This window comes from Theobroma cacao, chromosome 4 (genome assembly GCF_000208745.1).
Source record: "Theobroma cacao cultivar B97-61/B2 chromosome 4, Criollo_cocoa_genome_V2, whole genome shotgun sequence".
Lineage (NCBI taxonomy): Eukaryota > Viridiplantae > Streptophyta > Magnoliopsida > Malvales > Malvaceae > Theobroma > Theobroma cacao.
The window spans coordinates 21,321,177-21,334,576 of NC_030853.1; the positions used below are offsets into that span (position 1 = coordinate 21,321,177).

General features: G+C 33.5%; 1 protein-coding gene and 1 long non-coding RNA gene across 2 annotated transcripts; both read left to right on the plus strand.

The window, feature by feature from the left end:
• On the plus strand, positions 2,508 to 5,544 carry LOC108661525. Its single transcript, XR_001927371.1, has 2 exons — positions 2,508 to 2,777; positions 4,523 to 5,544. It is a non-coding gene; the product is annotated as an uncharacterized LOC108661525 (long non-coding RNA).
• LOC18602040 lies at positions 6,800 to 12,295 on the plus strand. The gene is made up of 10 exons (XM_007033183.2): positions 6,800 to 7,107; positions 7,992 to 8,087; positions 9,023 to 9,107; positions 9,639 to 9,760; positions 9,908 to 9,932; positions 10,026 to 10,109; positions 10,221 to 10,250; positions 10,382 to 10,487; positions 10,618 to 10,682; positions 11,965 to 12,295. The coding sequence occupies exons 1-9, from the start codon at positions 7,018 to 7,020 to the stop codon at positions 10,679 to 10,681; spliced, it is 702 nt and encodes a 233-aa protein (XP_007033245.1). The 5' UTR covers positions 6,800 to 7,017; the 3' UTR covers position 10,682; positions 11,965 to 12,295.

Consider the following 13,400-nt stretch of genomic DNA (forward strand, 5'->3'; position numbering starts at 1 on the left):
TGAACTAATTCTGAACACCTCTGATTGTCTCTCCATTTAGAGTTTCTAAAGCTTCAATAAAGGGAAAGGGAATCTTGAAGGTTTTTCTGTTTTCTTCCTACCCGTTTTCCCTTTGGAAGGAGCTAGGTTGGGGGCAGTTAGGTGATCAAAAACCACAAGGCCTTTACTCTCAACAATCTTCTTTGGACGTGATTATGGTTTCGGAATATTTTCCTTTACCGCAGATAAAATACAAAATTCATTGAGATTTTAATGAAAAAATACATTTATTTTCATTAATTTGATTAATTCTTAATAATGTCAATGATTCGTTTGATGTGACATGTTTCTTTTAAAGTATATCAAGTTAATTTTTTTAATAATTATTTTATGTTGTTACTTTTTAAAAAGAGATAAAGAATATTTTATAAACCACTAGAAATAAGTATAATTTTTACCAAATCAAGATGGTATTTATAATTAATTTTCTCTATGAACAATTCGTAAACAAGAAAATGATGACCCTTTTAAACTTGAAACAGAGTTGCATCATATCAACTAGTTCATCCATTAGGTTTATAAGAGACAATGGAGTTAAAAATGATATTGATATTTAATAAACCAGAGAACTGATCGAATACTTATTAACTCAAATTAAAGTAATTTAATATGTAAAGTCTTTAAAATAGAATGCCAGTACCGTTACAAATAGGTGACGAAGTAGCAATGGATTTAATTATTTCCTTAGGGAAAAAGTTTTCAAAATGTTTAAAAAAACAATGGTTTGATCAGTAATAGTTTGCCAAATTATGAAGCAATAATGGTATATATATATATATATATATATTATATCATTCCATATCTTCAATAATTTAACAAATGAAAAGTAATCAAAATAAAGTGATAATTTGTTTTCCAGTTGTTTTACTTTAATTATTCTGGGAGACAATATTTAATTAATACTTGGTGATAAATTAAACAAGAGGAATCATTCCACCCCATATTTGGCCGAGCCAAAAAGGGACAACGGGCTTCTGCAAGATCAGACCGAAAGGTAAAGAAATGAGGACGACATTGACCAGAGACCAATACTGGCTTACAAAGTAAGCAAAGCTACTGACCAAATGGTGATCCAAATTCCAACCTGATTAGACAAAATATATATTTATATCTGATAGGAGATCAAGCTAAACAACCTGAACAGTCTGAATGTGAAACATTAATTGATTTTATCTTTAAATTTTGCATTATTTAACGCACAATATCATTGTGTGCTTTATGTCTCTCACTTTCAAACTCCAACCATTGCCAAATGCCTTGAGATCTATCTACAAAGTTCATTGGATTTGGATGAGGAATGTCGACCTACTACAGATATATATCAGAAAATTTGAAGGTCTCAAAAACCCTTTATTTGGTTGAAAGCTTTCATCGTGGAAAAGACCTTGTTATGATCATGAATGGAGTAGAGGGAGTGAGATATATATGAACGTGGGATTAAAAATGATCATGTGCTTTAGCAACTGATGTCAAACCTGGGTCGTCCAAAAGAAGAAAAAGATAATGTCTGACAAATATTGAATCATAATGTTTTTGTTTTCCTCCTTTTTCTCTGCCCTTATATATGGTCCCCTCCATGCACAATAATGCAGCTTCAGTGCCTCTCTGTAGTGGTTTACAGTAATTGAAAACAACACTGCACTGCAGTTGTTTCCCTTCCCTTTTTTCTTTTTTTAACTATTATTCAATTTCACGAAGGCGTAAGACTTTGAGTCTGGACTTTCTTTTAAAAGAGTAACAATTGCTCAACTTAATTATTTGCTCAATCAAATTGTTCCATAATCTATTGACTTGTGAGTACTCTTCTTCGATGATTGAACCCATTGGTTTTTTTTTTTTTTTTTTTTTGTGAAAATGAACCGATGGTTTTTCCACATGATAGAAGTTTGAAACTGCTTTGAATATGATTGAACAAATTAATGGAGAAAATAGCAAAGTTCTCCACATATTATTCACTATTTAATTATTGTTTCTTTTTTGAAATCAAAGAGATTATAATATCAAAAATTGAAAATTTTTTATCTCAATCTTAATTGATATTTATATTATCAGACATATTCATGAGTCGAGTTAGTCATTAAGTGCGTAAATTTGATCCGACTCAAGTTGACTCTAGATATGATTTTTAAGATAAAAGACCTAACTGAGACCAGCATTAGAATATAATTATATTAATAAGTAATATATTTTAATTTAAAAATATTGATATGATTTTGTTAATAATTTAAATTGAGCCGGACTTTAACCCGAACCAGCCATGTCTCTACTTTACCGAAGGAAATATGAAACTTTTGTGGACTGTTGAATATTCAACGGTTAGTTTTTGGGCCCAAAGGCATACTGCCCCTTATTTTTGGGCCTCAACTGTCAACACTCCGGCCCCTTCCCCCAAGGCGCAGAAATGATCATTTCCCTTTGTGTTTCAAAATGATATTTTCCACAAGGGTAGAGCTTATTAGAATGGAACAACTCCAAACTCTTCTATGCATTTAATACACCACTCAGCAGACTTCATTTTTCTAGCAGCAATCTCTCTTTCTCAAAGGGGAACTAGTACAAATCTTTGTATGTGTATATATACACACTTTCTTACCAGATTCAGGAGCCCTTGCTCATGATTTCTAATAACAACACCCCAAAGCTGAATACACCATTCTTGCCTGACAAGAATCCTCTGAATGCATACTCAGGAGCTATGAAGCCACTTAAAACTACTTGTGAAAGCAAGATCCAGCATGGTTAGTTTGTTAATACACTTTCTTTCAGCAGGATATGTATAGCAAAGATCTTTATTACTAAGTCATGCAACTACGCTTTAATTTCAAAATGAAGGTTTTCGAATTGGAATATCTCATTCCCCAACTATCTATTTATATTATAGAACACAATCAAACAGATCGAGCCTAAACCCTTTTGTTGAACAACATTGATGCTTACAAATTAACATTGCAGTCTGTTTTCCATGGATGTACTGCTTTAAAGTTACCAACAATACAAGTCAGGTTACTTTGGGGGCATTGCAAACCCTTTTTCTTTTATTCCTTTCAGTGAGTGACTATCATTATAATTAGCCAAAAAACTGTCATTAGTTAGCTAGGCTTTTCCTTTTCTTTTCATATGGAGTATAGTTTATAGCATCCTTAGGCATTGTTCATACTCAGTGTTTTAACAATATGATGAGTCCTCGAATAACTTTTTTGTCATTTACCAGCTTTGCGAAACCAAAGTCCAAGATTTTTGGATTGATCTGATTATCGAGTAGGATGTTCCTTGCTATGATATCTCTGTGTATGATTCTAAGCACAGAATCTTGGTGAAGATAAATTAGTCCAGTTGCAACACCTTTAATAATGTGGTGAAGTTGTCCCCAATCAAGCAAGGTGCTCTTGTTTTTATCTATGAAAAATTGGGAATTGAGAATACAAAATCGACATCTAAACAGTAATAGATCAATTTAAGAGTTATATTTTGGTGATTCGGTGATAAGAAATTCACCAAGTACAGATCTTTTTTATAACATTAACCGAAAAAGGACCCTGTCAAGACTCTAGTTGGGTAGTAATTCATAAACCAATATCCTTTCTTCTCCATGAACACAGGATCCTAGCAACTGGACAAGATTTCTGTTTTGCATTCGTAACAGTAGCCTGACTTTCATTCGAGAACTCTTTTCTCCCTTGTCTTGAATTAGCTGCAAGTTTTTTACAGCAATTCCTTCTCCATTAGGCAGTATTCCCTGAAACTTTTGCTTCCACATGTTATGACATAGTCCATAAAGTTGGTTTGAATCAAGAATATTCTAGACTCAAAATTGCGTGCTTGAACTGCAATTGCAACTAGCATGTCAAAATAGAGGCCCCTAGTTTGATAGCAATAAATTAATACGAGAAACATCACTGCAGCGGCTTCAGTAAAGGAGAGCAAAGATCGAGTAATTTGAGAAAATCTTTTGATGATCACTTTGCTAGCTAATAATGAAGGGTATGCTCATGCCAATTCTTTTTACATCCAAGCTAAAGGATCATAGATTTGGCTTTCCTAACTCATGCTATTGTTTGCTCTTTTTACATTGATTGATTCTTGTATGGCCTTTCCCATGATTTTACTTGGACAAAAACTCTGGCAGACAATAAAATGTATGTTTATGTGGCAAGAGAATGCATATTGAAATTATGGGGTACGTATTCAGTTTAATTTTTAAAATTTGTATCAAGAAAATTACATTTGAAAAGAAAACGTAAGAAAAAAACTTGTATAGCTAGGAAGAAGTCAGAAACTACCTTATACACAGTGCCGAATCCCCCCCTTCCAAAAGGGTTTGTCTCAGAGAAGTTATCAGTTGCAGCCACCAAAACATCCATGTCAAACAGAATCGTTTCATCTTAATATATATCCTCTTCTTTAAGCCTCACCTCAGCGGCTTCTACTACACTTCTGCAGTTTCCTTGCTTAGCTACTATATGCTTCCTTCTTTTTGCAACAGACACAGACACACCAATTGCCAATGTAAGGAGTAGCACCACACCAACAATTGATATTGCGATTACAATCTGTGGCAACTGATCAGAACCTGAACCACCCTCAGGTTTTATTTCCGGAGGTGCAGCTGCTGTAGACGTTGGTGGTGGGAGTGTTATAGGTGCAGGTATTCTTACAAATGGAGCAGTTTTGCTGTCTCTGTGCCTTGGTTCAATGTGAAACTGGATATTAGTTGGAGTGGCTACCCAACCAAACGCCCTTCAGACACTGCGTGCAACTCTCTTCACTAGCATCTCTAGTGCAATCTACGTAACCATACAGTGGATGATCATCTGGTAATCTTGTTTGAGCTACTGCATAACTCTTATCGGATGCACCTGCAGCGAATGATAGATTTTGCATGAACATATTAATTGTTAGATAATAATAAATATATGCCACAGCTCTCGTATCATATATCATGAAGGAGATTGAGTAGCCAGTCTGGCTTATGAAGTTAATGGAGGAGTACCTTATCATACAGTAAGTTAACCAAACCTAATCTGCTGTTTGATTAGGACACGCACGACGAACGCTTAGCATAGCAGCATCTACACAGGTTTGGCAATCAGTGAAGCTATGGTAGCACGACAAAGGGCAAGGGCTGTGACAAGGTTAGCTGAATCGTTATATATAGTGGTGGTACCGAAACCAGTGGCAACAGTTATATTTTGAAGTAGGGCTAGTGCTTAGCCAAGATTGATAGAGAAAATCGAATTAGATGGTAGTTGTGAGTATCACACATGTGTAATAACGAAGATCATTCACCTCATCGGAAAATGCTAACTTCAGTGCAAGGAGGAAACAACAGGGGAGAAGATATAGCATTTCCTTTTGCTGCACCGGTAAAAGTTTAGCTTCAGAATATTAGTAACAAAAACTGTAGCAACTGAGGTAGAATCCTTCAAGGCTTAAACTCTAATTGTAAAGAAACTGTTACCTTTGATGTATTAATATACTTGAATTGAAAGTTCATTTAAATCATCACAGGCTGGTGCTAATCGATTAGAAGGGGCTGCTTGATGAACCTTCAGCTGCATATATGATTACAAAATTCAATGATTCGAGCTATCGTAATTATCCAACTGATAAATAAAGACTCAGTGGAGGTTGATGCTGTATAATTTCGCAATAATAATCAAAATCAACTTAGAACACGAGACTACAAACAAAAGCACGGGCTGGTCAATTTCAGTTCAGATAATACACTTAAAACCAATTATTTCTTTCCCTTTCTAGAATTCAATGGTATTAAATTGACTTAATCGACAAGGTTGAGACCATGAAATATTGACAAGGTATAACAAATCGTAGTTTTTGTACAATTAAATCTATGTTACTCGGACCCATGATGAGTGCATGTCGGATACTAAGTATGTGGCATGAGCACATTCATTTTTTTTTTTTTAAAGTTACTTATATATTTTAAGGGTCAGATGATGTCCTTGGAATTTTTATTTATCCAAAGAAAGAGGCAAACCTGCTACAAAGGGTACAGTTTGCGGGAGTTGGGAGTTGGAAATAAAGTAGAACAAAGAGCAAAACCAAAAACTGAGTATCCTATCGTCACATTAATATATAATTGCTGACTGCCATGTAATGACAGTTTAGAAAGAATACAGAGCTGGAATTTATGGTTTTCTTACATGTAAGAATATTTCAGAATTGGTAATTTTATAAGTAGCTAAGTCACCATACACCTTCATGTTTTACATTTTCAAAATTTGGACAAACTACTTCCAACATGTTTACTCTGTCAAATTTGTCCAAAGTAGTTGCAAGATTTTTGGTTGAATTCTGTCTAGAACCTTCACAGCCTTCAATGTCCTTTTTCAGTTAATTAATATTCTATGGTCCATTATGGTTATAATCTTTGATTTAATTCATTTGATGTCAGATCAAATTTTATTTCAATGATAACAACGAGAGTTTTAAAATTTTTAAATCATAAATTTAAATATCATCACATAAGTTTTCATTTAATTTTATGATTGTTTCATTGATATGTTTATTTGATTTTTTTATGAATTTTTTTCACTAAATATACATCAAGCACTTAAAATTAGGGTATCCTTGTTTATAATTATGAAGGTCAATATCCATCTTCATTAATACTTCTCTCCACAGAACAAACTCTCATTATTTTGTTTCCATTATCCTTTTGTGTAATTCGCCCTCAAAAACAAAACTAGAAATATAATTGGCAGACATTTGCCCAATCATGACTTAGTCTTCAGCCACGACAACCAAGTCAATGAAAACACAAAACAGAGACAAAAATTACACGCCATTGGCCCTCTGACATTTCATTCAACAATATAAACACAGAAAAGACTAAACCCAGTTGTCTTCTTCCTTCTTTTAGCTCTGCGAACTTTCTTTCTTTTTCTTGCCATCTTTTCTCTCACTTTCTCAAACCCCAAACAAACACCCCCAAGTTTTTTGAAGTAAAGAGAGAAAATGGCGAATTGGGGGTTGAAAAGTTGCTGCAACAATGACCAAGTCGCCTTTCTGGTGACGATAGCTGTCTTCACTGTTGTCATTCTAGCTGTAAGTTGCTTTCTTGATTTTTCTCTTGATATAAACATCATTGTTTACTCTGCTCTGTTTTTTGGTTGTTGAAAAAGCTTAAAGAAAAAAGAAAGTAAATTTTGTAAGAGTCCCTTACTTATGTTTATTTGAAGGTTGAGAGAGTCAGTCAAAAACAGCATTTGTGGTTAAGTTGACTAAACCATAATTGTTAGTTTTAGTTAAAATAGTTTCTTGTTATTGAGAAATGATTGATGCTGATTTCAATTGGGTTAATAGTTAATGAATGTTTCCATTTTTCGCGATCTGCAAATTGGAGGAATTCTGGGGTTCATTTATTCGTGATAAATTTTGTAATAATAATTGGGAAAATGTTCATAAGAGTAAGATAGATGTGATATAAATGAATCCAAATTTTAGAAATTAAAAAAAAAAAAAACAAATATGTCATAGAAGCTTAAGAAAGAAAGAAAAGAAGAAAAAGGAGATGCTGTGATGAGATTGTTGTGGTTGTGGTTATGGGTTTTGGAGAAGGATATAATGAAGAAAGAAGGTGATGCAATGAAGACTTTGTGTGTAATCATGGTTACATGAACTGATATTGTCTATGATCGAACTTGGGTAAATCTTTTAGATTGAATGAACTCTCTAGAAGGATTCATTCTAGCTGACTTAAGTTAAAAGATAAGGTGTTTTCACTTAAAATGAAGTTCTTTCAACTTTTTTTTTTGAAAAGCATGAAGTTCTTTCAACTGTATGGTACTGTTGTATAGATAATTGGGCAAATTTGATAGAATTGCCTTGCATAATAAAGTTCTTTCTTTTTTTTCTTCCTGGATTTTGAACTGTTGGCCTTTGTTCACTCAACTTTATGATTTGACCTAATTTCCTCCTGATTGTTGTAGCTATGGAGGACAGTAGTATTGATGCCTTTTAAGCTCATTACAGTATTCTTGCATGAAGCAAGCCATGCAATCGCTTGCAAACTTACCTGTGGTCATGTAAGAAGCTCTTACCTTTATCACACATCATGTAATGGTAAAACATGTTTTCAATGTGATAAAGCAATTGTTTGACTCCAACTATTTGTTCTTCTTTTAATTTATATTTTTTGTGAGATGGTCAGATGAAGTTAAGGATAGCTTTTCCTTAGTTTGATTGATTATGAACTCGATTTATGGGATATAATATAACTGGCTCTTCTTATCATATATCACCCTCTGCTCTACTTTCATACTGAAAGCAACCTCCCCAAATAAAAAGACGAAGAAGAATATCGTAGATAACTAAGCTTGATTTTGTTATTAATTTGCAAAAATAACTTTGTCTTTGGATCGATCAAAGATTCTAGTATTCTCGGGGCCTTTTTGGCTAATTGAATAGGTATCTAAAAGGAATCTATCCTTGTTTGATTTCTATATTTTCATAATGCAAGCATTAGATATATGGTAAATTCATTAAGTTGTTCTCTATTGTAAGCTACATTCAGGATTTGTTAGTCTTTTGCCCCTTTATTGTGGCATCAAGCACATAAAAAATATGATCCTGTGCCAGTTGTTTGTGAATCAATAATTACATTGCATGTATTCTCTGTTCATCATTTTAAATACCCTTTTCAATCTATGGGACCAATGCACACTTATATAATATTGTTACACATATTTTATGGTGTTTCACAGTCTTGTCTGTAGCATGTGATCATAGTGTTAGAGGTCTGTTTGTTATGCCACTTAACCATTTTTTATTGTTAAAATTTTTAATGTCTTCATATATGAAGTAAATAGTGCAGTATTTTACCAAAAAATGACAAAGTGCTTATATAAGCATAAAAAAATTATTATAATTGGTGCCCTCCTAATTGCTATGAATAGAATTGCAAGTTGTTTTCTTTGTTTTGGTTGGCCTAATTTAATATTCCTTTTTACTGAACATGCAGGTAGAAGGGATCCAGGTTCATGCAAATGAAGGTGGGGTGACACAGACGCGTGGTGGTGTATATTGGTTGATCTTGCCTGCTGGATGTAAGTATTTTCTTATCAGAACACACCCCTGTTTTCATGGTATGTTTGATGAAGTCAATAGAAGAAAGTATATGGCAAGCACATGTTTATTAGGCAGTTTATTTAAAGACCCATTTAGTTTGATTAGCATAAGAAACTGCTCTCCTCCAATTCTGCTTTCTCCCTCCCCTTTTAATGAAAATATAATTATTGTTGTGTGTAATCAGTATATGATGTGTCAAGACATGTCTACTTGAGTGCAAGTTTTTGGTTGCTGACTGCCTGTATTCTGCCATGTTCTTGATCTTGCAGTGAAAGGGCAACTCATCCTTTCTTGAGTTATGGGCTCACATTTTCTTGCTTTGCAGCTTTTATGAAGGAACATTGAAGATTCAAACTTCTTTTTCCTTTACTTTTCCTTTCCTTTTTTTCTGTAAATTAATTTACTATTCTTTTCAAAGTTTTTGTTGAATCCTTTTCCAACCATGTGATCTTTATCCAATGCAAGCTGGTTTAGTGGCATTAATGGTTTTATAATTGCTTTGCATCCAGATCTTGGCTCATCATTTTGGGGAATGGCTTTGATTCTTGCATCCACAAATCTCCTCACTGCAAGAATAGCTGCTGGTTGTTTTCTTCTTGCTCTGGTTGTTGTGCTCTTTTATGCTAAAAATGTAAGATGTCAAGAAGATAATATTTCCTAATGAAAATTGGTATTCATATGTAGATGCTGCTTTCTTTCTTTCCATTTTTAATTTATATTCTTTTGGAGAGAGCTCTCAAGCTTTTAAATTTTTTTATGTGTATTATTGTTCAAACAGTGGACACTTCGAGGACTTTGCATTGGTGAGTGCTTTCATAACCTGGTGATGACTTGTATTCTTTTATCAATGAGTTTAACTGCTTATAATTTTTTTATTTATAAATTGGATTCCTCAGGATTTATTATTTTCCTTGCTATAATTTGGCTTTTGCAAGAAAAGACAAAAGTTCGAATTCTCCGCTATGTCATTCTATTCATTGGTATAGGCTTCTCTTATCATATTTTTCCTTCTCTTTTCCATGGAATAATTTCATTTTCTTATCTCTTCTATGAAAAAGAAGTGTGGCTTATGTCTAACTTGGAAATTGTAGGTGTCATGAACAGTTTGTTTTCAGTTTACGGTACGTATTTACTGATTCTGCTTCCTCTTCTTTTTGCTTCATATTTATGCTTCCTTCTATTTGGTTCTGTCGATTGATTGTTGTCAGAGTTAAGAACTAAGTATAATATGACTTGAATATAATTTTCACAGATATCTATGATGATCTAATATCTCGAAGAGTTCACTCCAGTGATGCTGAGAAGTTTGCAGAAATTTGTCCTTGCCCTTGCAACGGAGTTGGATGGGGATTTATATGGTGAGACTTTAAGCCTTGCAAGACCATGAATATTGATATATAAGCATACTGCATATGATGTGCAAGAGTATAAATATTCATAATTACTTCTGTTTTGCTGCTTACATATTGTTGTGAACACTGCTTGCAGGGGAATGATTTCATTTTTATTTCTTGCTGGAGCCATGTATCTTGGACTTGTCATCTTATCTTGAGGTACAACCTGCTCTTGATGGGAATTAATTTTTTTTTCTAGAACTATAAATAAAAATTGATTTTCATTTGTGTTCATTTGCTAAATTTCTTTTATTTCTCATGGATATATGTAATTGAATTTCTTTCCTTTTGTCATTTAGAATGTAGTTCCTGATAATGAGGTGAAGCCTTTACAAAGGTTGAAATCTGTTTGACAACCAAAATTTGACTTTTAGATAAAGTAGGTAATTGGAGTGATGAAATGCTTTAGGAAACATAGTGGAATAAATTTGAACATGTTGTAGAAAATAAATTTTCAACAAGTATCCCATGTAAATTCTGAAATTCATTTTCTTTTCCCTTTTTGACTACACAATTTAATATTGAGTGTCATTTACTTAATGTAATTGACTTATGGTTGGGTGTTGACTATCACAAATAGGACATCTTACATCTTATAGAAGCCTATTTACAGGGCATACAGGTTGTTACTCATTAGATCCAATGACAAAGTGTTTAAAATTTAAAGCAATAACACAATAATGAGCTTCTTGAAACATTGCAGTAGTTGAGTGAAGTCTTCAAGCAAATGTCTTGTAACTGAAACATATATATAACATTCAGCTGCTTTGACATTGAACTAATCTTGCTTTACTCTATAATTCAACTGTTGGGCCTCTTAGCTAATTTATGGTTAGAGAAAGGCTAGCTGAAAATGCACATTGAAGGAAACTCAATAATAGTTACTGTCAGTGTTACTAATAAGATTGTTGTTAAGTGGAAATGCATGCTTTATTCAGCATTGCTATTTGCTAGGATGTAGTGCATATTAATTAGTGTCAGTGCATTTATACGCCATTTGAAGACTAAAGTGGCTAATTATATCATACAGGGTTCTTATAGGACACAATCTGTGATAATGTTTGAACTTCCCAGTGTCAACTTTGAAGTTAATTTGTAATTAGGAAGCCCTGCAGGTTTTTTTTTTTTTTTCCCTCTTATTTACTTCCTTAATTAGTCTTTGTTTAAAGTTATCCTAAATGTTCACTATGGAGTTAAACTGTGGCCTGGTTTCTATTTATACATATTGAATGGTCTTTAAGCATCTAAACTGAGAGGCAAAACCAAGAGCATTTTCTCAATTAGGAAACAACAATACCGCACAGCTGCTCTGACTCTGAACAGTATAGAAATGGTTTTGTGTGTTAGTATTATCTATCTAATTTTTATTACATTTCAGAAAAAGCATAACTCTTGTATTTCAAATCGCAAACTATGTCTTTTGCTTTTGCTTTCATCTCAGGTTCAGAGATTCGGTATAAATGCTTCCTCGTATAGCAAAACAGTGGATTGTTCACCTGCTGTCTGGTGTATATGTTAAATGATGTAGGGCATTCTTCTGCAGAACATTGTAATTTTGATTCATCTGGCACTGATAGTGTGCAGGCCTCATTCTTTTAAACCCTTTTTATTTGGGGTCAAAATTCATTTATGACTAGATGGTAAATCTATATGGGTTTAATCTGCTCTTGATTGTGATTGTAAAGTAACATTTAGTTATGATGTGGTTCAATTTTTATTATTCAGAATGATGTCAAGTATGGTGCATGCAGATGCCACTTTTCTTTCTGAAATTGGGATGCATAGATCCTTTTCTGGTTACATTCCAATTATGAGAATTGTCACTATTTTATAAAATCATCCAAGCTCTGAGGAAGTCAATTTGTGACACTGTTGTACCCTCTGAACAATAAACTATCTGCAGAAGAACAGCACATTGGAACCTTTTTTTTTTTTTTGGTTTCTTCATCATCTAATCTCTATTTCTCAGTAACAATATCATTAATAGTTGTACACAAAAGTCTCAATGGTGGCATATAAACAGGTAAAACTTGAGATGTCATGTCAATATGGAAGTTTTGGTTTTGAATTTTGGGATGGTTGGGTGGGACTTAAAAGATAGGAGAGGATGGGTTTCCATTGCATCACTAAATACCCAATGGATTTCTCTATTATGTACCGAAGAATTAACGTTCCCAACATGCCTGCAAACTAGGAAAGGTATAGATTTATGCAAAACCAAATTCAAATTATATTTTATTAGAATTGATTTATGCTCCATAAATTTCATTGTTGGTCTGGACTGAGGCTTCAAGTGTAAGCCTGCAAAGGCTAACGTTAGCAGCAGGGAAGATATTTTGTACAACCATATATTTGATTCCTTGGATCTAATACATCTCCTAACATTATATCGTGGGAACAAGATGATGATAGCAGCTCCTCCCCTGGATGCTTTCCTACTAGTGTAGCTGTGCCTCTAAATCAGAATTCAACTCAATATTGTTGCTCCAAATGTGTCGATGAACAAAGGTGGTGGCTTGCAATCATGATGCAAGTAGGACAAATGTTCACTCTTTTGGCCCAATTCAACTCCACCGCTTCAATCTCATTCACAAAACAAGCTTGCCCTATCCCTGTCGACGAACAATAATAGTCTGGGACACAATCTTAAATTGAAAAGAATGAAAGGAAGAAAGTCTTACGCATTTATATTGTTCAAAAAAATTGTTAAATCTATTCAAGCAATTATCTTTGTTCAAAAAGTAGTGTTTCTATAAATAGACATATTTTGATCTACATATAGAACTCTTTTGATTTTCAGACATATCTTTGTTTATAAATAAGATTTTTATTATTTCTTTAAAAAATACAAAATCTTACTTGCGACCAATCTCTCCT

Bases quoted from the DNA above. Each gene is read 5' to 3' on its own strand.
- LOC18602040 (XM_007033183.2), top strand. From the start codon at position 7,018: ATGGCGAATTGGGGGTTGAAAAGTTGCTGCAACAATGACCAAGTCGCC. The intron at 9,933-10,025 runs GTGAGTGCTTTC...TGGATTCCTCAG, and splicing joins ACTTCGAGGACTTTGCATTG to GATTTATTATTTTCCTTGCT. The intron at 10,110-10,220 runs GTATAGGCTTCT...TGGAAATTGTAG, and splicing joins CTATGTCATTCTATTCATTG to GTGTCATGAACAGTTTGTTT.